This window comes from Crocodylus porosus, unplaced genomic scaffold, assembly GCF_001723895.1.
Source record: "Crocodylus porosus isolate Cpor-Errol unplaced genomic scaffold, CroPor_comp1, whole genome shotgun sequence".
Taxonomy (NCBI): Eukaryota; Metazoa; Chordata; order Crocodylia; family Crocodylidae; genus Crocodylus; species Crocodylus porosus.
In genome coordinates, this window is record NW_017728931.1 from 71,361,171 (window position 1) to 71,387,399 (window position 26,229).

A 26,229-nucleotide genomic window follows, 5' to 3' on the forward strand; every position below is an offset into this window, starting at 1 on the left:
TGCATGTGTAGACTCTGAGACATTTACTGTGGAACTAATTAGGAAGCTCTGCAGTAAACATCTTGTGTGGACACACCCTGTGTAACTTGATGCAAAGAAATGGAAGGACATGCCTATTTATTATGTCACAACATTATGTCCACTCTTCACAAATGTAGGTCTCAAGTAGTAGATATATTAAGTAGGTCTCAAGTAGTAGGTGGATGATATATGGTAAGGAAAATGTCCTTAGGAGATATGTTGTTGTTAAGTGGCTGATTTTATTAAAACAGGTCACTGCAAATAAGCATTTATTATATTAAGATAGAGCTTTTGTGGACTTGGCTTATTGTATTACTGATATTTCATAATAACTTCATCATAACAAAATCAACTATGAAAAATTACATTTATATTTTGAGAAAAACCTAAACTCAAAACCAAAAGTGAGGAAATTGACTGAGTTCTCAGAAGCCCTTGACTCACTGTGTTACTTTTAAATTTTGTGGCACAGAATGATTGACACGGTTTAAAGCCCCATGTAATGAACAACTATACCACAATGAATGAAGGGGCAGAAGGTTGACCTGGAATCCAATATCTGTTTTTTAACAAAATTGTGTCAACATTTTTAATACTGCTTAACATACCCTGTTTAGATAGGCAAATACTACATCAAGGGAACCAAATCTCATTTTGTTCTGTTTTGGGTATCAAAAATTCTTTCTTTGGATCTCTGGGATAGAAGCAAACACAGAGCCAAATAACAACAGATGGAACAAGGGTTCATGTAAATAAAAGCAGGATATTATAAGAGAAATGACCAGGTAGTCAACAAACAAGAGATGCAATAGAAACTGTTGCACTGAAAAAGATTTTCCAAAATATTAAGTCACAAGGCTGGCACACCATAACAAAAAATTTTATTTCATGGGAGCAACTGTACCTAAGGAAATACTTTGCTAATAGGGTAACAAAGGCAAGTTAACTTACAATTTTTAATTGCAATGAGAAAAGGTAGTACTCCAGATATTTCAACAAAATCCTCTCCTCTGAGGCTAGACCTTGGCTTCCATATATTTTTACTATTTATTTTTATTAATTAAATCTCCACTGTATACGGTAAGCATCTGATTTAATGGAAAGCATATTTGAATCCAGACAATTAAAGTGATTAAATACTTCAGTGGCAGATGGTTTTTAATATAATTTAGATTGCAAGAACATTATAAGAAAAACCAGTAGGGAAATTGATTATGTAACTATTTTACTAATTACAGTAGAACTAGATTTACCCTAGATGGGAGGCTAAATATAATATTCACAACATATTATTTTCATGTCACCTAACACTGTGCATATTTAACATGCACTGGATATTTATATTGGCTGCCTAAATAGAGTTTGTTTTATTTGTGTCCTATAAATAAATCTACAAAATATTAAATGAGGTGCAAAACTAAAGATGTCATTGTGTTGAATAAATTTGTAGCTAAAATATAAAGAATGTTTTTCGTGCCCCAAGAATCTCAGGTCCGTGAAAGCCTCTCAAAACTTGTTTTTCAGAACATGGCTATATTTTAACACACAAAAAAGCAGGGCAGGCTAATATGCCATAGTACAATACAGCCCCAACATAATTAATTAAAGTCTGGCAGTAATCCAATCACTAGTTATTTGAAACCCAATAAAATCCTTACTGGAGGCATTCAAGGTGTGAAAAGACATAACACTTAGGAAGTTCTAAACTCTAACCCCAAGAGTCAATGGCTAGGTACAGATATTCAAAAAGCCTGAGGCAGGCTCCATCTAAGTTATGTGGTTTTCTGTAAGCTGTATAGTCCAGGTTGATAGCAAACAGAACACATATTCACCTTTTGGTATTGAGGGGGAGGGCATATTTTAGACCAGGCTCCACCATTTTTAAACCAGTCTATGTGTGCCGAACTTCTGTTCTGCTATGAGTATAAACTGGTTTCCAATCACTTACATTTCATAGATTTCATAGATGTTCAGGGTCAGAGGGGACCTTAGTAGATCATCGAGTCCAACTTATCCTGATAAAAGTGTAATGTCTGTACTTGACCTAGATGTCTTCTTCTTTGGCAATCCCTTGCAGTCGAGGATGATTGCCTTCCATGATTGTCTTATCTGTGGATCCAAAGAGGTGGATCTAGGATCAACAGACTCTGCTGCACCCTAGATGTACGTGTCACTTAAGACTTGTTTAAGCTTCCTGGAATATTTCAGAAACACACTAGGAAAATCAAGTACTATTTTGAGCCAAAGCTCCATGAACCAGTTCAATGTTACATGAGGTCAGGGAGTATTCTGTGCCTACTGTCTGATCAGCCCTCTGTGTATCCAGAAATGCAGTGTTGCTCATCCCCCACCAAATACAGGCAGGGCAAGGGTCTGCTCTGGAATGCAGCCAGAACTGTACTGTGCAAATAACAGGTTTGTAGTCTGTATAGGTGGGGAAGCAAAGCCTCCATGGCAGGTTGCCTTCTTTGTTACAGACACTTGGCAGTGGGATCCCAGGCTCATTGGTGATGGAGAGTGGAGGTGGAGGGGTTGTCAGATGCTGGGGAAGTGGGGCATGTGGCTCCCTGCTTGTGCTTCCCAGGAGTCTGTGTTCTCTGGTGGGCCTGGGAGTTTTCCATGGCTTTTCAATCCCTGCATTGCCCCCTACTTGTGGAGACCAGAAGATTGTACAGACTCAGACTCCCCTGGCATCTGGCAACCTTCTGCTTCGACCACCACCCCAAATTAACCTGTGAACCCTGGAGCACAGGGCTTCAGTGGGAACTGAAATTGACAAATCCCTTTCCAGCCTAGGGGTTGAAAAGGTGCAGAGATCCTGGGGGGCCTAGCAGCACCGATCCCCCTGGTTAGTACAAGTAGGGGCTGATACAGCTCATGCCCTCTCACCTGGACAAGGGAGATGAGATTGATGTCATATATCTTGACTTCAAAGAAGCCTTAGATCTGGTATCCTATGATCACCTCTTGGCAAAACTAGCCAACTGTGGCCTTGGGTCCACCATGATCCGCTGGCTGGGAAACTGGCTCTGTGTTTGGACCCAGAGGGTTGTAATTGATGGCAGTCACTCATCATGGTGTCCTGTGACCAGTGGGGTCACTTAAGGCTCTGTCCTTGGACCCGTATTGTTCAATATCTTCATTAATGATGTGGACATTGGAATCAGGAGCGGACTGGCCATGTTCACCAATGACACCAAACTTTGGGGCAAAGCATCCACGCCAGGTGAAAGGCGGGTGATCCAGGTTGACCTGGACTCAGCAAATGGGTGGATGAGAACCTGATGGTGTTTAACACTGAAAAATGAAACGTTCTCTACCTTGGGAGGAAAAACCTGCAGCATCCTCATAGGCTCAGCAGTGCTACGCTGGCTAGCACTATGGCAGAAAGAGACTTGGGGGCCATCATTGACCACAAGATAAACATGAGCCTGCAATGCGATGCTGCGGCTAGTAAAGTGACCAAAATGCTGTCTTGCATTCATAGATGCTTCTCAAGCAAATCCCAGGATGTCATTCTCCCCTTGTACTCGGCCTTGGTGAAGCCACAGCTGGAGTACTGCGTCCAGTTTTGGGCTTCGCAATTCAAAAAGGATGTGGAGAAGCTTGAGAGAGTCCAGAGAAGAGCCACGTGCATGATTGGAGGTCAGGAAAACAGAACTTACGACAAGAGGCTGAGAGCCATGGGACTCTTTAGCCTGGAAAAGCACAGGCTCAAGGGTGGTCTGATGGCCACCTATAAGTTTATTGGGGTGACCACCAGGATCTGGGGGAACGTTTGTTCACCAGAGCGCCCCAAGGGATGACCAGGTCAAATGGTCATAAACTAGTGCGAGACCATTTCAGGCTGGACAGAAGGAAGAATTTCTTTACTGTCCAAGCCCCCAAGGTCTAGAACAGTCTGCCATCAGAGGTGGTTCAAGCACCTACTCTGAACACCTTCAAGAGCAAATTGGATGCTTATCTTGCTGGTGTCCTATGACCCCAGCTGACTTCCTGCCCTTTGGGCAGGGGGCTAGACTCGATGATCTTCCAAGGTCCCTTCCAGCCCTGATGTCTATGTAATCTATGAAAACCTGTCAACCCCTCCACTCCTATTTCACACCTCCAGTGAGCCCGGGATCCTTTTGAGTGGGTTCTGGTCCCACTCATGGGGTTCAGGTTGCTCTCCTGCAACACACAGACACCTCCATACTTCCCTAGTCAGGGTACCACCACATAGATTTTGAAAAGTTCTTTATTGAAGTTAATTAGCCTTTTTTGTTTTTGAGAAGGGTAGAATAAATTGCAGTTGTGGGCCATAATGTCTTCCTCTTTCTTGGCAACTAGCCAATCCAGGTTTTCCTCTGCTTCTAATAAAACCCTGGGGATACCCTGGGCACTGGAAGACTTGATGGTCTGGTACTCCACCACCACTGGTGGCATTTTGGCAACTGTGCATTTCCTGAAAGGTGACAGCTCTACTTGGAGCCCTTAGCAATATATGTATGGACACTTCTGTCTGGGAACAAATGTGATACAGTTCCCTATCAGTGACCATTTTGGAATGGGTTAAGTGTTATGTCTGTCTGCATCCTCATATATATTTACAAAGTTAAGAGACCAAACCAAAGTCCTCCAGGTATACGAATGCTTTTTGGATGGCCTTCAACTCTGAGATCTAATAATTACATGTTTAAAATTTATCTACAGTAGGTCACTATGAATGATGAGACAGAGTAATAAATTAAGAGCATGTGCATATAATCCAGATTGCCTTATGTGTTGTTTCTGTACCCCTTGTTGTTTATAGCAAGGTGTAGTATATATCATAATACAGATAGTATCCAACAGTGAAAGAGCCACCTGAATAGCAGAAACAGAAAACAGATTATATTACAGTAACAAGGGTATGTACTGGTCTGGGATTAGAGGAGATACTGTAGCTTTTTTCATACTTTTATCTTCAAAAAATTTTTAAGTTGTCAGTTCTGGAACACAACAGAACAAACATATTCTTATGGAAATGCTGTTCCTTCCTTAAGAAATGGTTTTCTTTACAATGTGAAAAACGTGGCACTAGGAACTTACTGTGTTATTGTGCTGATAGGCTGTGCAAGCGCAATCCTGTTTAGTCAAGCCAGTATAATTTCATTGTTCTTTTGTGCTGTTTATTCCCTTCACTTACAGTTATCCTTCACAGTTAGGAAGGCCTTGAAAAATAATTTCATCTTTTGTTTGTTTATATATTTTTCTGTAGGCTGCTGTATTTGGGTGTCCATCTATGGGTGGCATATCTGGATAATCACAAAACTAACTACCTCCCCTGCTTAAATAGATGGAAAAGATACTGTTGTTCACTGACTCACAGCTAGCATAATTTTTCTTTATGTTCTCATAATGAGACTGCCTTTCTTGTCATATTGCCTTAATCTCCAACATTGTACATGTGTTTTCATGAGATCAAGATACCACATCGTATGTTTCAACCCATTTACTAACATCCTGTTTTATGGTTCTACTTTCTATATTGAAAGAAACCCTGCTTTTATTTTTAAAGTTCTTTAATGCTCTATCATGGACTCAGCTTCAAGAATAAAAAACTAAAATCAATGATTGCTAAAACACATTTTCTTATATCAGGTTTCTGAAGATGGGTATTTGGGAGTGCCCTCTTAATTTCCTTTAACTACTTATTTTGACCCAGTTTCAGACTTTTTCACAGGAGCATTCAAGCACAGAATTTTTATTTGGCTTATTATGTAATTAAGCCAGATCTGTCCAACTTCTAAGTGGCCAGGGGTCATGTGCCCCTTTGGCCACACACTAACAGGGGCTGCATGCCCCCTCCTTGCTGCTTTGTGCATTGGTTGGACAGCCCTGTATTGGGCCATAGCAGTGAATTTTGAATGTGAACTTTCTCAGGCTGTAAGGATTTCTAAAACTGTGGTTGAGGTTCAAGGCCCACCCTCTGCACAGTGAAACTGAGTTTTAATACATGAGTTTTACACTTATAATACAATAATAATACTTCACAGCTGATTAAACCTTCTAAGCAGTACACATGGATATTGCAAGGCATCCTCTGTTGAAAAAAAATTCTAAAAAAATTCTAGTTTTCTGTGTAGAAAAAATTTCAAATGATTTCAAATTGAGAATTTAATATTATAGTTGAATACACAAAGATCCACATCCTCTTTTGTCTCTAAACTGCCTTTGATTCAGATTGCCATTTGTCTCAAACTTTGCCTTCCTGAAGGAGCTATTCCACTTGCAAGGTACCATGCTCTCACATTCAGTCACTGGACAGCCTACAGCTACATGGAAACCAATCCTGTTCAACCCTTCAGACAGATAGTCTTCCCATTTTGCAGAGAAGCAGCAACAACACTTGCAACTTCAGAAGACCACCCTGTTCTGGAGCAGGTAATCCTAATCTGTCCAAGGAAGTGCACACATGTCTCCCATTCTGTTAATGGTCAGATTGATGTGCACATCTCATAACGCTCCAGCTTACTATGACTCATTTAGATAGCAGTGTAGCACGACACATCTAGCTCTTTCCCAGTATGTGGTGAGGGCATTCTCCCACATCTCCTACTTCCCAGGATAATACCCTAACTACCCAGTGATTATGCTAGCTACCCAGTGATTTTTAGTGGAAAATTTATATATAAACCTTGCAACAGTGACAGAGGCCCGGGCCTTCTCTTTCCAGCAGAGTGTCTAACCACTGGGCAACAGTCAGCTTCCTCCTCGATCATTCCCTGGACTTGATGCATTTTGCATTCCTTAGTCATTGAATAAAATGGGTAAACAGCATTGGGATCAGGAGCCAGAACCCAGGACTGCCTACTTCCACAGAGCCACACTTCATTTTTATGGCTCTCCCTCTAGCCTCCTGATCTTTTTATTCTTGGCTGCCAAATGGCCCTGCTAACAGCAGGAAGGATGAAGGATGCACATTACTTGGGGACTGGAAAGCAAGAGATGTGGGTTTAAACCACTCAAAATGATGGGGAGGTCAAGATCCCAGGGCTCTCACTTCCTGGGAAAATGGTCTAAGTAATAAGCTATGTTGCAGTAGATGATAGCTGCACCGCCATTGCACCTATAGCTCATGTGTGTAGTCCCTTTACCTCTTAAGGACTTAGGAACTTAAGTGGACTTTATAGAATCATAGAATCATAGGAAGGGGCCTAGACAGATCATCTAGTCCGACCCTCCGCCATGGGCAGGAAGGAGCACTGGGGGGGGTTATAAGACCCCAGCCAGGTGCCTATCCAGTCTCCTTTTGAAGATTTCCAGGGAAAGTGAGAGCACCACCTCTCTGGGAAGCCTATTCCAGGCTCTGGCCACCCTTACTGTGAAGTAGTTCTTCCTAATATCTAACCTAAACCTGTCCTCCCTCAGCTTGTGTCCCTAGTGACTCCAAGGGGGGCCCTGTTGAACAGACTTTTCCCGAGTCCCTGCTGGTGGCCCCTGATAAGGTTGTAGGCAGCCACAAGATCCCCCCTCAGTCTCCTCTTGTGGAGACTGAAGAGATTCAGGTCCCTCAGCCTCTCCTCATAGGGCTGGCCATGGAGGCCCCCAACCATATGAGTGGCCCTCCTCTGGACCCTCTCCAGGTTCTCCACATCCCTCTTGAAGTGCAGTGCCCAGAACTGGACACAGTACTCCAGCTGTGGCCTGACCAGCGCCACATAGAGGGGGAGGGGGAGCAAGACCTCTCTGGACCTGTTAGTGATGCCCCTGTTGATGCATGACAGGGTGCGGTTGGCTCTGCCTGTTGCTTCGTCGCATTGGCAACTCATATTCATCCTGGAGTCAATCCTGACTCCAAGATCCTTCTCTGCCTCTGTGCTGCTGAGAGGGTCATCCCCTAACCTATAACTATAATGCTGTTCCCTCTCCCCAAGTGCAGTACCCTGCAGTTGTCTTTGTTGAACTGCATCTTGTTCAGATCCACAGTTTCTTATGTGCCTTCCCCATATGAAATTGGCTTGGAACAGAATGCAAGTGGAATTAGACCTCTCAGGGCATACATTAAATTGCTTCTGAGAGAGAGTGGCTCAAACCTAGTAATGAAGGGAACTTTTGGGAGATGATTAATCTAAGATGGAGATATGTAAGAGATATATAAGGGATTGATTTAGATATCTTACTAGGATTTTTGCCTTTGTATGGAATGCAACAGGATCCTGTTGGGTGACTCGAGAGCCCATGCCTTCTCTGAGTGGAACTTTGTCCCTTAGAGACAAAATAGGAGTTGGGACATATGATGTTTTCTCATTAGAAAGTTTTCTTGAGGTTTCCATTGGGAATATTAACATAGTTGATAAATGCTTTCCATTGATGATTTTTCAGTATTTATTAAATAAATGAAAATATTGGATATTTCTGCTTGAGTTTTGAATGGTGAAGGGAGGACTGTAGTTGGGAAATTTAATGGGTGAAGCCCTGCTCTCACTGAAATTGATAGGACTATAGCACTGATTTCAGCAGTGCTAGGATGTCACCAAATACAACTAAAAGATAAACATGAAGCTAATGAGCACATCATTGTCCTGGTTATGCAGTATGTGTGTTGCGCCTGTCTGCCTTTTGAGATTCTAGTTCATTCAAGGCAGAGACTGTTTCTCCTAGCACATTAAGGGTATTACTGTAATAGAAATAATAATGAAAAACTCATTGCCTAAAATACTCACAGAGAGCAAGCACAAAAAGTGTAAATGCAGTTCAAAGGAATTACATTAATACATATTAATAGAAGACGTTTTGCAACATTCAGTCACCCCTACGTAGCAATTATGGTAAGTACCAGATTCTGCAGTGGACAGAAAGCCTGTTGAGATTTTGGAGCAAATGTTTATGGGAGGTGTGTTCAGCTATCACTTGTAAGAAAAGTTGAAATTTGGATAACTCAGGTTTGGGGAGGCAAAAAGTAAAGGAAGTGATAGCTGAGATGGAAATGAAAGCATGACATTAGAAGTAAGAGGTAGGCAAAGGAAAGTATAAGCTCTTTACTAAGTATGAATGATGCGAAGAAGGCTGAAGAATCTAATGCTTTTTTAATATTTTCATTAATGAATTGTGGAGATGGGGATTGAATACAAAATTAGCAAATTTACAAATGATGCTAAACTGGATGCCATTTCAGACCTTCCGGACTATAAGATTAAGACTCAGATTGTAAGATTAGGAATGACTTAGATAAACTAGACAAATGATCTGTAATTAACTGAACAAAATTCAGTAAAGACAAGTGCAGAGTCCTGCACTTAGAACAGAACAGTCACGTGCACAAATATGGACTGAGGAATGGCTGGCTAGGCTGCAGTTCTGCAGAAAATGGTCTGGGGTAATAATGGACAGTAAACTGAATATGAACCAACAGTGTGCTCTTGTTGCAAAAAAAAAAAAATAGCCTATTAGTCTATATTAATAGGAAGATCACTTGCAAGTAAATACAAGTGACTTTTCCAGTCTATTAAGCATTGGTTAGTCTTCATCTCAAGTACTGTGTCCAGTTTTGGGCACTGCACTTTGAGAAAGTTGTATACAAATCATGTTGCTCCTCATGGAAAGCAACTCAAGTGACTGGAGGTCTAAGAAATGTGACTTATGACAAAAAGGTTGAAAGAAAGGGCATTATTTGTCTGATGAAGAGAAGGAAATAGAGGATTTGATAAATCTTTAAGTATCTGAAGGGTAGTTATAATAAGGATGGCAATAGACTATTCTCCATGTCTTCAAGGGACAGGACAAGAAATAACAGTATTAAATTTGAACAGGCAAATTCAGATTGGATATTAAAAAGAACTTTATAACAATGAAGGCAGTTAAGCATGGTTAACCTAGAGAGGTTATGGAATCTCCATCCATGGCCACTTTTAAGGTTTGAAAGCTCTTGGATGTGATTTAGAGAGGGATGATCCTGCCCTAAGCAGGGTGTTAGACTCTCTGAGTTGTTTTCCAGCCCAGTGTTTCTATGGCTCTAGAAGGATATTTCTGGAGGAATAAGTGAGATCAGTAGTAAGTGAGACCAAGATAGGCAATGTCTTGGAGGTAGTAAGGATAGATCTGAAAGATGAAAGGCAAAATCAGAATTTCCAAATTCAGAAGTAGATGCTAAACCTGAATAAAAGAGGTGGGTATTTGACAGTTTAAAAAAATTTTTTTTTAACAAATTGGCAGCATGCTTGATTTCAGTATTGTATATTAAAAGCATTTACAGCAGAACAAGGTGCTATAAGCTAGAAACTCAACATTGAAAAATTAAATTTGGTATGTTCAATATCTGCATAAAAATATGACCCAGGGCTGAACTGAGAGAGGATATAACAAATGTAGAGTGTAGAACAGGGAAAAGAAAGAGCCAAATGAAGGAGCTGAATACTGACTCCCAGGTGGGCATTCAGGGATTTATAGTAGCCATTCTCTGTACTTCCATTCTGCACAAATCCCATAGTAGCCATTCGCTGTACTTCCATTAGAAAGCTATCCATTGTCATTCTTAAAAAAGGTCACTGCAGATGTGGGGAACTTGGAAAGTGAGGTACCTGATATGGCATTGATGGTTTTATGTTATGGTTTTGCAGTGTTGAATATTACTCTGTGGAGTTAAGCCACTAAAGTTAGAAAAATGTCCAAGTAAGAAGGTTTAATTTTTTTATACTCATATATTCTAAAACCTTGTATGATTTACTTCAAATATTCCACAAAAATTCTGTTGTGATAGTTAGAATCACATTGAAAAACATCTATCGTTAGAAGTGTACAAAGTAGGAAATTAATGTCCTCAACAGCAACTCAAAGAAAGAAGTCTAATATGACAACAAAGCTTCTAAGTGGTAGGTCAGAAAACAGGAGGGAAAAGACATGTTAATTTGTTTTATCTTATTTTTATAGTACTGTATTTACATACCACATTCAACTTTTCCTAAAAATTGTTTTTTCAAAGTTGGGGTGTGTGTCTTAGGGAGCTGATTTCTTTCTTCTCAGAATAGAAGCATTGGGATGCTGTAAGATGACTGTTGCTTCTTTTCATGATCTTTCTTCCAGAAGCTGGATGAAGGGTGGGGGCAGAGTCCATCCAGGGCAGATCCAGAGCAGGTGCAGTTGTGCAGTCATATCCAACTTTGATTCTTGCTCCACCTAAAAATTAAAACCAACTTCCCAGTAGCAACAGTGTCATTTTTATTCAGGGAACAATGATAGAAACTATTGACTTCATGTCTTAGAGTGATATACCTAAGTCCTGGTAAATTTTCTGCACTCCGCATGTGTCCTTTCTAATCATCTTGATGTTCCACTAATCAAGCTATCCTTAGTTCTGCAAATTTGATGTCTTTTAGCTAATCCTGGGGTCTCTTCTCCTGTTTCACAGTTCTACAGGCTGCCCATGAAGTATAGTTTTCAGCAGCATCTACAGTTTCAGCTTTTGGCTGAGCTGTCAAAAGCTGTTGACAGTTGAGCTGTGAAAGAGTTAAAACTGCAGTTTTTGCCTGAGCAGGAAAGGAAGGGTGAGTGAGTGGAAGATTAGACCTGTCCCTATTCTACATGGATATAACTCTGGAAAAATCTTTTCTTTTTCTTCATTCTGACTTCGCAAAAACAAGGTGTGTCTTATTTGGGGGAGTATTGCATGAGAGAAAATATGGTATATTTAGTAGGGTTTGTTTTGGAGTTAAAATAAATTTTATTTCATTTTAGAGGAAATAAATAGTAGGTAATATGCATCTCATGAATGCAGATGTATAGAGTTTAAGTTTTTATACCTATTTTTGTAGCAAATATTGTTGCTTTTTCCCCCCTGCTCTGTGGTATATTTTTACTGTCTAATAAATACTTTACAATGCTAAGTTGTATTTAGGTGAAATAAAACAGCTAATTGATAAGGTATAAGTAGTCTTAATGCTGTAATAGATTTGTTCAATTGGTTATTCTAATCCTAAAAGCAGAAAGAAATGTTAAAAAAAATAGATATGTTCTTCTTTTTCCATAATTTTCATTAGCAGTGTTTTCAGAATTTTTTTTTATCTTTTTGGATAGCGAATGCCTTTCTGGATTCTTGCTGTTACCACTTGCTGTTGTTGTAGAAGAATGCTTTTATGAAATACCTACAGTAGTATTCAACATTTTTATACCCAAAACACTTGAGTTAAAGCTCCCTCTATCACTTCTATTCATTGAGCAACACCGGCCACCACTTCCCACCTGTTACAGCCTGCTCAGGCCCTTGCCATTGCCACATGGCTGGATTGGGGCCCAGCCCCACCTACCCAGCACACCAGGTCTGTCACCTGCTGCATCCACCCCAATGGCCAGATCCAGCCTGCAGACATAGATACATTTTACACAAATCATTTAGATCATGGATGTTTAACCCCTGGACCACAAGCCAGATCTAACCCATAGAGTCATGGCATCTGGCCTGTGGGCTTCAGGTCAGGAAATTTGGTGGCAAGGGACTAGTGGCAGTTAACCATCACCTTTTCCCCGCTGCCAAATTTCCAATCCCTGTGTTGTTGGATTGGGCCTTGGCTAGGCCATCACTGTGTGGTCTGAATGGTCCCAAACCATTGTTGTGTGGCTGGTTAAAGCCTGGGATGCACCCTGAGCCTGTTCTCATGGCCAGATCATGTGCCATACAGCTGCACCAGTCACATGGACCAACTCAGTCTCCTGCTGCACCTGTCCCAGTGGCCAGATCAAGCCCATACACAACTCTGGCACCATCTGTCTAGACCACAAGATGAAAAGAGATGAGCACCAGTGGCTTATATGTAAATTAAAATATATATGTAGATTTAATATCTATGAAAGGAATTCATTGGACTGTCCTTCTATATGAAGTGCAAAGCTTACTGACAAGGTAGCAGCAGGACAGCATTTCCACGCAATCTGCTCTATAAATGTCCCTGAGTCTTGATTTAGAACTGGGAGGGGCGGGAAAGGTGGGGGTCTCCAAATTGGGTAGATGTGAGTAATTTTTAACCATTATACAGCTGAGGTAGAAATAGATAGCATTGCCCCAACATATCCCATAACTCTAGTCATGAGTCTTGCTATGGTAGGTTTAGTAAATATGGTAAGTTTTGTAAATCAAGTTCTGTCAAACCTGGACCTTGTTTAAGGCAAGGTCTTCTGCTGTCAGGACATATAAGCAACAGTTCACGTTTTCTCTGCTACTTTCCACTTTCTCTGCTAAAAATACACATTGCCATCAAGTGGACATAATTCTTAAACACTAGCTTCCGTTAAACAAAATACAAGTAGTAAGACTACAACAGTGATACAAATACCAAAGCAACACTCAAACTCTCTTCTGAGTGCACAAATATAATAAATGAACACTCTTTATTAAAATATTAACATAATTAAAAAATTAAATGCATGTCAGAGCATCACACTAACTGCAGAAGTGATCATATAAGTATAGATCCCGCCAAAATTAAAGTTAATATCAAAGGCAAATGCTCAAAAATGAGTTGTTTCCAGGGTGTTCCAGTCAAGGATATGATACCAGGTTTTTCATAGTGAAATGTATTCATTGTTATACCATCCGTTATTTCTATGCTATATACAAAAGACTTGCTCCCTTGAATAGCAGCAGTAACAAACTGCTCCCAAGCAGTTTCCTTCAGCAGAAACATCACATGCTACCATCTTTGTACATTTTGTTTTAGCAGATTTTGTTTCAAAACATTTCTAAATTTTCTTTCAAATTGAAAGTTTGTTTCTTTGTTTTGTCTCAATATCGTGTTGCTTTTATGTTGTCATGCATAATATGATATAGCATCTAATGTCAAGCCATGTCCTAATTCTGACAGGAAATTTCACCAAATTCAATATGATTCAACAACAACGATACAGCTGATTTCATCAAGATGGTATTTTCGAACAGAAGAATATTCTGCCTGAAATTTTCTAACTAGCTCAGCAAGGTCTGCCTCCAGGATGCTTAAAAGCAAGGAGTTACCCCCAAGACAGCTTCTTACTGTCTCATTTCTGGGTTTATGGTAGCTAAAGCAGAAGTCATTGGGCCATTCTTCTTTGTGACACATTCAGGAGTTCCAGGGAAGTGATATAGACCAGGGGTGTTATAGAATCATAGAAAATTAAGTTTGGAAGGGACCTCAGTAGGTCATCTAGTCCAACTTCCAGCTCACACCAGGATGATCCCAAATTAGATCCCCAGCCAAACTGTGTCTATCCAAGTCTTAAACACCTCCAAAGATGAAAATTCCACAGCCTCTCTGGGTAACCTGGGTTCCAGTGTTTACTACCCACCTAATGAGAAAATTCTTCCTAATATCTAACCTAAAACTTCCCAGCAGCAAGTTGATACCATTGCTCCTTGTTCTGTCATCTGTCATCACTGGGAATGGTCTAGCTCCATCCTCTGTGGAACCACCTTTCAGGTAGTTGAATCTCCACTCAGTCTTCCCTAAACTAAATAAGCCCAGTTTCCTCTCATCATAAGCCATGTGCCCCAGCCCCCTCACCATTTTTGTTTCTCTCCAGTGGACTCCAATTTGTCCACATCCTTTCTCTAGCAGGGGGCCGAAAACTGAACACAGTACTCCAGATGTGGCCTTACCTGTGCTGAATAGAAGGGGATAATTACTTCCCTTGACCTGCTAGAAACACACGTACTGAAGAGGCTCAGAATGCCATTAACCTTCTTGGTGACAAGGGCACACTGTTGGCTTGTATCCAGCTTATTGTCCACTGTAGTCCCCAGGTCCTTTTCTGCAGAGCTGCTGCTCAGCCAGTCAGCCCGCCAGCCTCTACTGGTGCATGGGATTGTTCTATCCTAAGTTCAGGACTTTGCATTTGTTCTCATTGAACCTCATGAGATTCCTTTTGGCCCAATGCTCCAATTTTTCTTGGTCACTCTGAATCCTACCCCTACCCTCCAGTTTATCTACTGGTATCATCTGCAGCCTTGCTGAGGGTGCCTTCTATGCCATCTTCCAGGTAGTTGATGAAAACGTTGAACAAAACTGGTCCCCAGACCAACCCCTGGAGCACTCCACTTAATACCGGCTGCCAACTAGACATCAAACCATTGATTATTATCCTCTAAGCCCGATGTTCCAGCCAGTACAGTCTATTCATCCAACCCGTACTTCCTAGGCTTATCTTCAAGAAAGTTGTATGAAAAGTCTTGTTAAAGTCAAGGTAGAACACATCCACTGGTCTCCCCATATCCAAAGAGCCAGTTGTCTCACTATAGAAAGAAATCAGGTAGGTCAGGCACGATTTGCCCTTGCTGAGTCCATGTTGACTGTTCTTAATCACCTTCTGCTTCAAGTGCTTAGAAATGGATTGCTTGAGGATCTACTCCTTGATTTTTCCAGGGACTGAGGTGAGGCTGACCAGTCTATGATTCCCTGGATCCTCCTTTTTTCCCTTTCTTAAATATGGGCACTATGTTTGCTCTTTTACAGTCATCTGGCACCTCTCCTGATCACCATGAGTTTTTAAAGATGATGACCAATGGCTCTGCAATCTCATCAGCTAACTCCCTCAGCAACCTCAGATGTATCCCATCTGGCCCCATGGATTTCTACATGTCCAGCTTTTCTAAATAGTCCCTAACCTGTTCTTTCACCACTGTTGGCTGCTTATCTCCTCCCCGAACGATGCTGCATGGTGCAGTAGTCTGGGAGCTGACCTTGCCTGTGAAAACTGAGATGAAAAAGGCATTGAGCACTTCAACATTTTCTGCATCCTCTGTCACTAGGTTGCCTCCCCCATTCAGTAAGGAATCCACACTTTCCCTGATCCTCCTCTTGTAGAAACCCTTCTTGTTACCCTTTATATCCCTTGCTAGCTTTAACTCCAATTGCGCTTTGGCCTTCCTGATTTCATCCCTGCATGCCTGAGCAGTGTTCTTATATTCCTTCCTAGTTATTTGTCCAAGTTTCCACTTGTTATAAGCTTCCTTTTTGAGACTCAGTTTACTAAAGAGTTCCCTGCTAAGCCAGACTGGTCTTTTGCCATATTTGCTAGTCTTCCTTCACATTGGGATGGTTTGTTCCTGCACTCTCAGTAAGGCTTCTTTAAAATACAGCCAGCTTTCCTGGACTCCCCTCCCCCTCAGTGTGGCACCCCAGGGGATCCTGCCTATGAGTTCCCTGAATGAGTTGAAGTCTGTTTTTCTGAAGTCCAGTGTCCTTACTCTGCTGCTCTCCATCCTTCCTTTCCTCAGGATCCTGAACTCAATCATCTTGTGGCCACTGCTGCCCAACTTGCCATCCACTACTACATTCCCCACTGATTCATCCCTGTTTGTGAGCCGCTGGTCAAGAAGAACAGAGCCCCTAGCTAGCTGCTCCAACACTTGCACCAGGAAGTTGTTCCCAACAATCTCCAAAAACTTCCTGGATTGCCTTTGCATTGCTGTACTGCCCTCCCAGCAGATGTCAGGGTGATTGAAAATCCCCATGAGAACCAGGGCTTGTGATTGGGAAACTTCCACTAGCTGTTTAAAGAAAGCCTTATCCATCACTTCCTATAAGAGACACCCACTGAATATCACCCTTGTTGCTCTCCCCTCTAACCTTAACCCAGAGACTTTCAACAGGTGTATCTCCACTTTCATACTGGAGCTCTGAGCAATCATATGGCTCTTTTACATAAAGAGCAACTCCTCCCCTTCTACCCTCCCTGTCCTTCCTGAACAGTTTGTACCCATCCATAATTGCACTCCAGTCATGCAAGCTATCTCACCAAGTCTCTGTTATTCTGATCACATCATAGTTCTGTGACTGTGCAAGGACTTCCAGCCCTTCATGCTTGTTTCCCAGGCTCCGTGCATTCATGTACAGGCACCTAAGTTAACTGGTCAATTGCCCTGATTTCCCAAAAAGTATGAGAATACCCTACTGTTGCTCCCTCCTGCTTGCTCTTCCTCTAGGTCTCTCACTTCCCCACTTACCACAGGGCTTTGTTCTCCATTCCCTAGTAAGTTTATTTTAAAGTCCTCCTCACTAGTCAGACTTATCCCAGGTCAGATCCATTGGGATAGTGGCAATGCAGTATATCCAGTGATTTCAGTGGGGATCTGGTGGTGGAAGGATCTTTGGCCAGTAGCAGCAGTGCTGCCAAGCATTGGTGGCCAATGTCTGGCAGCTGCAGAGTGAGCACAGTCAAGGAACTATGATGTATCTATACAACCCTTACTCATCCCCCTGCTCACAACAATCGTGTCCATCAGGATCAAAGGGTTCTATATTCTGCAGTAGACCAGGCCCCCTATCCCTGACCCCAAATCCCAATCGGCCAGATGGTATGACTCCACAGGCCAGATCTCTTATATACGCAGTAAGATATACCCAGTAAGCTTTCACCCTGCATGATGAAGCATTACTTGTATGCTCTGCAGGCTGTGAAACCAGGACCTTTCTGCTTCCTTCTAAATTCTTAAATGCAATTCTTAAATTGCATCTCCCATACCTTAACAAATATCTCCTTTCCCAGCTATTCCTCACTGTAGAACTGCCCAAGATCAGACCCTAGAAACCTTCCTTAGGCAGTTGCTATTCTTCACAGTTCTACCATTAACACATGGTAGAAGGAAAGCTTTTGGAACTCAGATGCTAATGTTGAAGACAATACCATCAAAGTCATTCCACAACAATTCCAGTAAGGACTACCACCAACTTATCAAGAGGCCCTAAAAACCTCTAAGCAGATAGAGACAACTAAGTGTGTGGTCCTGAGGAATGCCAGATGAAATTTATAAGTATGGTGGAAAAAATCTCTCACCAACTACATGTCATTTATTATGAAAATCTTGAAACATAATCAGATTCCCAGTGACTTGAGACATGCCAGAATTGTAAAATAACCATATTCAGGAAAGGTGATATATTGGATTGCAGCAATTTTCATGGTATCACATTCTGAAGGTCCTTGCCCCCGTTCTCCACAAAAGACTTACTTTCCACACTAAAGAAATTCTACTCAAGTCCCAGTGTCATTTCAGACCACTTGGAGGTGCAATAGATATGATCTTTGTTGATAGGCAACTTCAGAAGTGCTGTGAGCAACAGTAAGATTTTTACATGGTCTTCATTGACCTGACATCAGTAATGTAACTTGGAGTGTGCAAGGAAGGCAATAGTCCTGGGGGGAGGAGGGGGGCACCAGAATTGCCCCTATCCCCATGAAGTCTGCACCTTAGCAGCAAAAGCAGCCCCACAGCATTGCTTTTGTAGCAACAGTAAGGTGCAAAGATCCATGTTGCTCGTCAGAGCAACAACCAGGGAAGTAGAGAATTCTGTGCCTGTGGTTATGGCTATGGCAGATGCAGCAGCCACAGACTGATTGTGAGTCCCCAGCATAGGTAGAACTTTTGTCCCATATCCACCCTGCCCCTCCAACCACACTTCTTTACCACCCTTACCCTCACTCTCCCACAGGGTTTGCCCAGGGTTTCCTCATTAAGCCAAACTAAGGATTCTGATTCCATCAACAGAGAAGCCCTATGGAAGATTCTGATGAGGAGGCCTGCCAAAATTTGTTACTACCACCAAACTTCCCAACAAACTATGACACGACAGCAGCTGTCCTAAGTAATGGACCCCTTCAGTGTTAGAACTGGAGTCAAGTAAGGTGTGATTGAACCAACACTCTTTTCCATCTATATCACAGCTATTCCACATCTCAGTACTGAAACATCTGGAGTCAGTATCCAGTATTCTACGGATAGGAGTATCTTCAACATCAGTTGGTTATGTGATGAACACCTCCATGACAGATCTTTAATAAGGTGATGATTGTGTTGCATGTGCCCATTTAATTGAGTTTCAGGGTACTTCATTTGCTTCTGTGAAGTCTATGAAGTGCTTGGACTTACTGTCAACTTAATGAAAACCCAGTTACTTTACCAACCTACCCCACACCAATCAGGTGCTACTCCATCAATTACAAAAAGAATTTGAAGAAATTTGAGTATTTCACCTACCTGGGTAATCATACCTTTTCCAACAAGTAAACATAGATGATGAGATGCAACACCAGATAAAATCTGCTAATGCTGCCTTGGGTTGTCTTTGAAATCATGTCTTGGATGATCATGACATTAGGACCCAAACCCAACTTTTTCTCTCCCAGGCTGTTGTCATCTCTGTCCTGTTGTATGTGCACGAAACTTAGATGGCACGTCAAAAACACCGGGAAGATATTCAACATTACCATCAGTGGTGTCTTTGGAAAATCCTATATATCAGTTGGATGGACAGAAGGATGAATTCCAGGGTTCAGACTCAAGAAAGCACCACCAGCCTTGACATCAGATTTATATGGCACCAGCTTTGGTGGACAGGGCATGCCATAATGATGCCTGACAACTAGCTCCCAAAACAAGTTTATTCTCCCAACTCAGTCATGGTCCCTGTTCTAGAGCTGGGCAAAAGAAGAGACTCATCGACACCTTGATGCCCAAGATGAAGAAATGCAGTATCTGGGAGACTCAAGCACTGAATCATCCATAATTTTGCCATTATGTATAGCAAGGCCTCGATCATTTCAAGCAAACTCGTTTCACTATGGAGGTAGATAGATGAGAGAGACAAAGAAAAAGGGCCGTGTCATAACATCACCCTAAAATCTACTCTTTCCTCCTGGAAGTACTTGCCATGTCTGCAGTCAAGCATGCAGTTCTCAGATTGGCTTCCTCAGTTATCTATGGACTCACTGATGACTTCTCTATATACTGGAAGACTGTCAGCCTTATATAGAGGAATTGCCAACAATGATGGCAGCTGTTCTTTATAGAACATCATATATTGCCTATATTTTTCTTAAAACCTGTTTGTCAAGTACATGTTCTAGTTATATTTTCTGGAGGCAAGGCAAGTTCTCAATAGAAGTGGTGGACAAGACTAGACTAGTGCTGACCCAGAATCCATTTTGTTGTTACTCATAATTATGGGTACATTTCTTCTCTCCATCTGCTCAGTCCTTTGCCCTAAAATATATGATAGACAGATCTGGCATTTAATATTCTTCTCTCACTCTGGTGCATATGGAATGACTTTTTTGGCTTAAGTTGAGGCAAAATACAGTGCCATTCAGAGAAGGTACTGTGTAAAACTGGGTGCATCTACATGAGATGACTTACTGTTCAGTAGCGTAGTTTACTACACAGTAAGCATGCGCGTCTACACATGCACACGCTTACTGCAAAGTAAACCTCGGTAATTGTGAGTAAATTTGCTACCTGCAAATGCAAGTAGCAAATTTACTTGTGATTACTTACTGCGCAGTAGTGCTCATGTAGACACCTGACTGGGAGCAAATCTGCACCCTGTCAACCAGGCACCAGAGGGCAGGAGATTGCTCCCTGCCCCCAGGAACTGTCTGCTGCTGGGGCAGGCTCCAATACCAGAGCTCAGGTAGGGACTATGTCCCTCTGCCCTGGCAGTGGGTATTTCAGAAAGCATAAATTTTGTCATTTTGCACTCTGGTTAGTTGTGCAGAGCAAATGCAACAGAGAGCATCAACTAACTACTTTATTCTTGTGCGTGAGCAACAAATCAGTTATTGCATTCCAATTAGAGGCACCTGTGAAACCCCAGCATTGCTACTGGCATTGCTCAGGTTTTCATTTAGGTTGTCATTTAGTGTCTTCATTTGAAGACAGTGGGGAGCTCAGGTGTAGCAGAGAGTTTTCAACCTACCAAATATTCATTATGGTGATGGAGTCCAAGATGGAAAAAATCCAGGTCAGCTCTGTTGATTCAAAATCAAATTGCTGAGTAGGTATTTTGGAGGGTGGGGAGGAGTGGGGTTTTTTTTATAAATGAAGCACATTTGATCTCAGATAGAAAACATGACTCTCCATAATACTCCCTTTTAGAATAATAGAATCGCGGTTGCATTTTCATTCCCATCACATAAATGAAAGCAGACTATTACCTCTATAGTTAGAAATTGCACACAAACATAGGATTGAAGAAGAGCCCTGCTGGGTCACTGTGTACAATCCCCTGATGTTGGAGGAAAACATGTTATAATCCCATTTAGAGATCCATCATCATGTGACACCTCACAAGTATTTGACATGAAAGTGTGACCATACTAATTTGCTAATCTCTTTAGTTTTAATTCATAATTGACTTATATTAAGGCACAATATCTGTTTTCCTTCCAATGATGGCAGAAGTCATAGGATAATAGGAAAAAATGGTGAGAAGGAACCTCATGTGAGCCAGCAGCCTGCTCAAGGCAGGACTAAACTATCCCTGACTAAGCTATCCCCATCAAATGTCTATCTAGCCTGCTCTTGAAAATTTCCAGGGATAGAGATTCATCAATTTATATAGGTAGTCTGTTCCAATACTTGTCTTCATAGTCTGAGAGCTCTTCCTAATTTTTAGCCTGATCTTCCCTGATCCAGTTTGATGCCAGTGATCCTACTCCTGTCCCCTAGAGCCAGAGGGGATATCAATTATCCCTTTAGGTATATATAATCAGGTCCCAAATACTGGCATAGTTAAAAAAACCACCTTCTTTTACTGTGAATGCAATATGCTGTTGCAAAAGTAGTTATGCCAGCATAACTTGTTGCAGTTTGGTGAATCAAAACAAGTTATGCCTTATGAATTGTGTTGTACCAGTACAACAGTGCCTCTATGAGGACTCTTCCCAACAAACCAACACACCTCATTAATGTAAATAAAAGACAAGGATTTAGATCACCAATACTAACATTCTTTTAAGAGAAAATTGCAAAATAATATTATATCAAATAAATAATGGTTCATATAGCTTAACTAGCAATCCCCCTTACTGGAGATGTGAACTATACTGGCAAAAGGTCTTCTCTGGCTTGCACAAACCACCTTCACAGTGAACTGACACTGTTATGGCCAGTTGACATTCTTACTGTTATAAGTTAGGTCAACATGAGTGGTTTAGCAAACGTAGGTGTCAGTAAGGGACATGATTTCTGCAATTCCTTGTCTACGTGGCTGTGCCAACAAAAATGTGTAGTATAGATGTGCTGTTAATCTATGGTTTAAAGATTTTTCTCAACAACCATAATAACTACTAGAGATTTATTTCTTCTTAACAAAAACTGAGACTAAGAGAAAAATTGATTGCCTGTGTTGATTCTTATTGAGTCCATTTCTCCTGCCTACTATTCCAAAGAGACCACACTTCCCACTTGAGAAAAAAAGGGGGATTATTTTATTAATTATTAAAAAGGGGGAAAAAGGGGGCAGACAAAGGAAAGTAGCAAAACTCTAAACAAACACCAGGGTAGTTTTGCTATCATAGAGCCAAGGCAAATGTTACATTTATTGTACACATAACATTAACCATGCCATAAATAGCAACCATGCCACAAGTTCAGCCAATTAATGGTGCAATAAAATAAGAAAACAGCCACAAAGATAGTCCACCTATAATGGAACATCTACATATAATGTGGAACATCTTTGTAGCTAATTTGCTTTGTGCTTTAAATTAAACATGTGGCTAGTGGTACTGCCACACCACATCTCAGCACTCCCCATGCCAGTGACGATGATTGTCAGCATCAGAGGGGGGTAGTCTCCATCTGGTCAGAAACTGGACTGCCCCAGTTTTAACAACAGAATGGTTTATGCAGTGATATTTATGGTGAGGTAAATGGAGGCTAAGTTGCATTGGATATAGCAGAGGAATTTTGACTAGTGCAGTCACAATACAGTTTCTATGCATGGACTACTGTAACAGACAGCCATATCAAATTTCAGGTCTGATAGTACGTGTCCATTCACCCCCCTTGCATTGATTTAAAGTCTGTGTTTCATGTGAAGCACAAGTGATGTCCATAAGTCAGTGCATAGCAATGACTATCTTGAAGTAACCTTCCTCAGTCTGCCCCAAATCTACTTTTATAATTAAATATTAGGAATATTCTGTAGGCAGAGACTTACTTCTTTTGTTTAGCTTTGCAAAGAAAAGGTTTACAAGTCTGAACAAAAATAACATGAATAGAAATCAAGTTGTTCAGAAACTTGCACTTATAAGTATTAATAAGGGTTATGAATAAATGTATTTTGTGTGACTAATATTTTAATACTTCGAGCTGTACCCTGTCCCTCTCATGCTGCCAAAACACATTTGAAACTAGGCTATTTTTGGATCACTGTGTAAGAATGCAGATTTATTCAGATGGCTATATCTGCACTTGTTTTACACTTTCCTATATACATCCATGAGAAAAAAAATCTGCATTTAATGTCAGTCTTAACACTGAAATCAGCAAGAGCCATTCAAATGCACCAAGGGCTGTAACTTGAAATTCAGCATGTTGTGAATTAGTTTGGCTTTTATCCCCCAAGTCCTACAGCATTTACATACACAATTTAGATTTGGCACCATGTATTTAATGTATTGTTTCACTGAAACCCCAGAAGCTCATTCTGGAGAAAACTCTATTGGTATAGTTTAGGTAAAAATGAGAGTAAACCTAAGTTAAGGGGGGACCTAATTTATCCCATTAAGTAGGCAGTTAATAGAAGTAATGTGTTGAATAACGTAATGCTATTTTACATACTTGCTTTTCTCACCAGATAACATGCTTTAAGAATGTATGTCACAATCACTGAATGTTAGGAAAATCCTGCTTAAAACTGACACTTCTTTTTGTAGTATGCCTTATCCTTTTAGCAATGTACTTCCTCAGTGTCAGCTTAATAGCTATTGTGTCCTGTATGTAAAACTATGCCTTGTCCTTGCAGGGGACTGAAATCATCAATCTAATATGTTTTCATATATTGAACTAGTAGCTAGGACTAGGTAAGATTAGAAATATAAGTTCATGTTGTGCTTTCAATATTAGTTATTGCTTATTGTAAATGTGTGTCTTATTCATTTTTATCATTCATCAATGACACATAACCCTTTTATATAAGTATAGGACTGATTCTTCAAATGGAGTTCCTTGTGCCTCTGTGGGTCAAATCAAGACCTTAAAAACATAATACTTGCCTGTTTAGTGAATTCAGTTAAGTTCATCTGGATTGATTGATTAATTGATTGATTTTTACAGATTGTAGCTTTACGTGAACAAAATGCACATATTCAAAGGAAAATGGCATCTGGAGAGGGACCTGCTGAATCGGAACATATTGAAGGAGTGGAGCCAGGACAAAAAGTTCATGAAAAGGTATGAAACATTAAGTTTTTGTTCTTAAGACAGGACAAAAAGTAACTTTGAAATAAGATTAAAATACTTATTAGAATTGGATGCCCAGCCCAGTTTGTTCCACACAGATTGTTGGATCCTGACTATAGAAAGTTTCTAATGTATGTAAGAGACAAATAATGCAAACCAAAATGTGGACATGCCACCTCAGTGATGAACTGGTGCAAGCACCTACTCTGGACACATTCAAGAAGAGTTTGGATAATTATCTTGCTGGCATTCTCTGACCCCAGCTGACTTCCTGCCCTTGGGCAAGGGGCTGGACCAGATGATTTCGCAAGGACTGTACCTTCCAATCCTAATGTCTGCAGAATCTGTGAAATCCATGATTCAGCCCAATCTCCTGCAATCTTTGCCACTATGACTTTTATATTGCCCCACCTAGAAATTATTTTTTCCTATAAGAGAAACTCAGGACAGGCTACTGAAAGTACAACAGATCACTTGACTCTTGAGAATTGCACTAGAACAGCTAAAATATTGTCTTGGTGGAAAAGTAGATCCACAAATCAGAAGATCATTATATCTATTGTTCTGTTTTAAAATTTACTTTTCACTGACAAGTAGTTTAGTCAAATATGCTAAATATTTGCAGATCTTCTCTTTCTGATATTTTGTTGTAATGCTTCCTTATCATTCTATTCCCACTCTTTGTTTTTGAACTTCTAATTAATGCACACTAGTTTTTGCACTTAATCAGTGTACACTGGGTGTGTCTACACATTGCCATATGACTCTGTTACTTCACCGTGCTTTAGTACTTCCATTTGCCCGTACTGCCCATACTGCACAATGTGGGCAGCGCATGGTTAAATTTCCCTGCTCTGTCGCCATAGTGGCGCGCTATAAGCAGGGAGTGCACTGCTATGGCAATGTAGCTAGTGATCACGTGTAGACCCACATGATCACTATGTCACTGCAGCATGCCTTACAGCAACATAGTGCACCGCTACATCACCGTAAGGCAATGTGTAGATGTGCCCACTCTGTCCTAATTTTGGTAGCAGCCTTTAACTATCTGAAGAGGATGGAACTAGACTTGTCAATGGTGACAGATGACAGAACAAGGATCAATGGTCTCAAGTTACAGCAAGGGAGGTTTAAGTTGGATATTAGGATGATAAAGCACTGAAACAAGATACCTAAAGATGTGGTGGAATCTCCATCCTTGGAGGTTTTTAAGGGCTGGCTTGACAAAAGCCTAGCTGGAGTGATCTAGTTGGCGATGGTCCCACTTTGAGCAGGGGATTGGATTAGATGACCTCCTGAGGTCCCTTCCAACCCCCATTTTCTATGATTCTATGATTCCAAAAACTATAAAATAATATTAATAATAGTAGTGCTTAGCATTCCTACAGCTTGGGTATTTTATCTTGTCAAAGCACTTTACAAACAATAAGTTAATTCCTGTCACACACGTGTAAAATCAGTAAGTAGGTATGAAGAGAGTAGTAACACAATGAAAAAAGGATCAGATTTCTAAAGTTATTAGGCACTTAACTGTCTTTGAACTCAATGGAAGATACTTTGCTTTATGTGCCTAAATGATGTATATACCACTGTGTAACTTGTTTTTGGCATCTAAACACATTTCCAATTCTGTTTTACCCTTTAGTTAAATAGACTGTTCCTGGTGCATACACCAGTCAGAGAACAGCCCTCCTGTTGTTTATACTAGTAGTTTAATTAGTGGTTAAGGTACTTTCTCAGAGAATGGAAAACCAAAGTTCTAGGTCCCGCTTATGTTGGGTTTAAATCTGCATCTCCTACACCTAGCAAAGAAGACTAATCACTGAGCCGTAGTAAGGCATTGCCACCTCTTGTCTGTCCAGTAGGCAAGTAAATTCTCTTTTTGTCCTGCAGCTACCTGACAGAGTGCAGGTCTACTTAGCATTCGCAGTGTAACTACATGAGTTTGTGGTGACAAAGCTGGGTCACAAACTCTGTGTGTAAGTGCCAAAAATGGCAGTTGGACAGCTGCATACATACCATTTAGACCTATAAGATGA

The 26,229-nt window shown here is 40.9% G+C and overlaps 1 protein-coding gene across 8 annotated transcripts in view; it reads left to right on the forward strand.

Moving 5' to 3' along the window:
- The window catches only part of PPFIA2 (PTPRF interacting protein alpha 2), a 581,389-nt gene that overhangs the window by 402,344 nt on the left and 152,816 nt on the right, over positions 1–26,229 (forward strand). For all 8 annotated transcript variants that reach the window (XM_019543139.1, XM_019543142.1, XM_019543143.1 and 5 more), the window contains one exon: positions 24,065–24,181. In XM_019543139.1, coding sequence (XP_019398684.1) covers positions 24,065–24,181 — 117 coding nt within the window. The remainder of the gene's footprint in view (positions 1–24,064; positions 24,182–26,229) is intronic.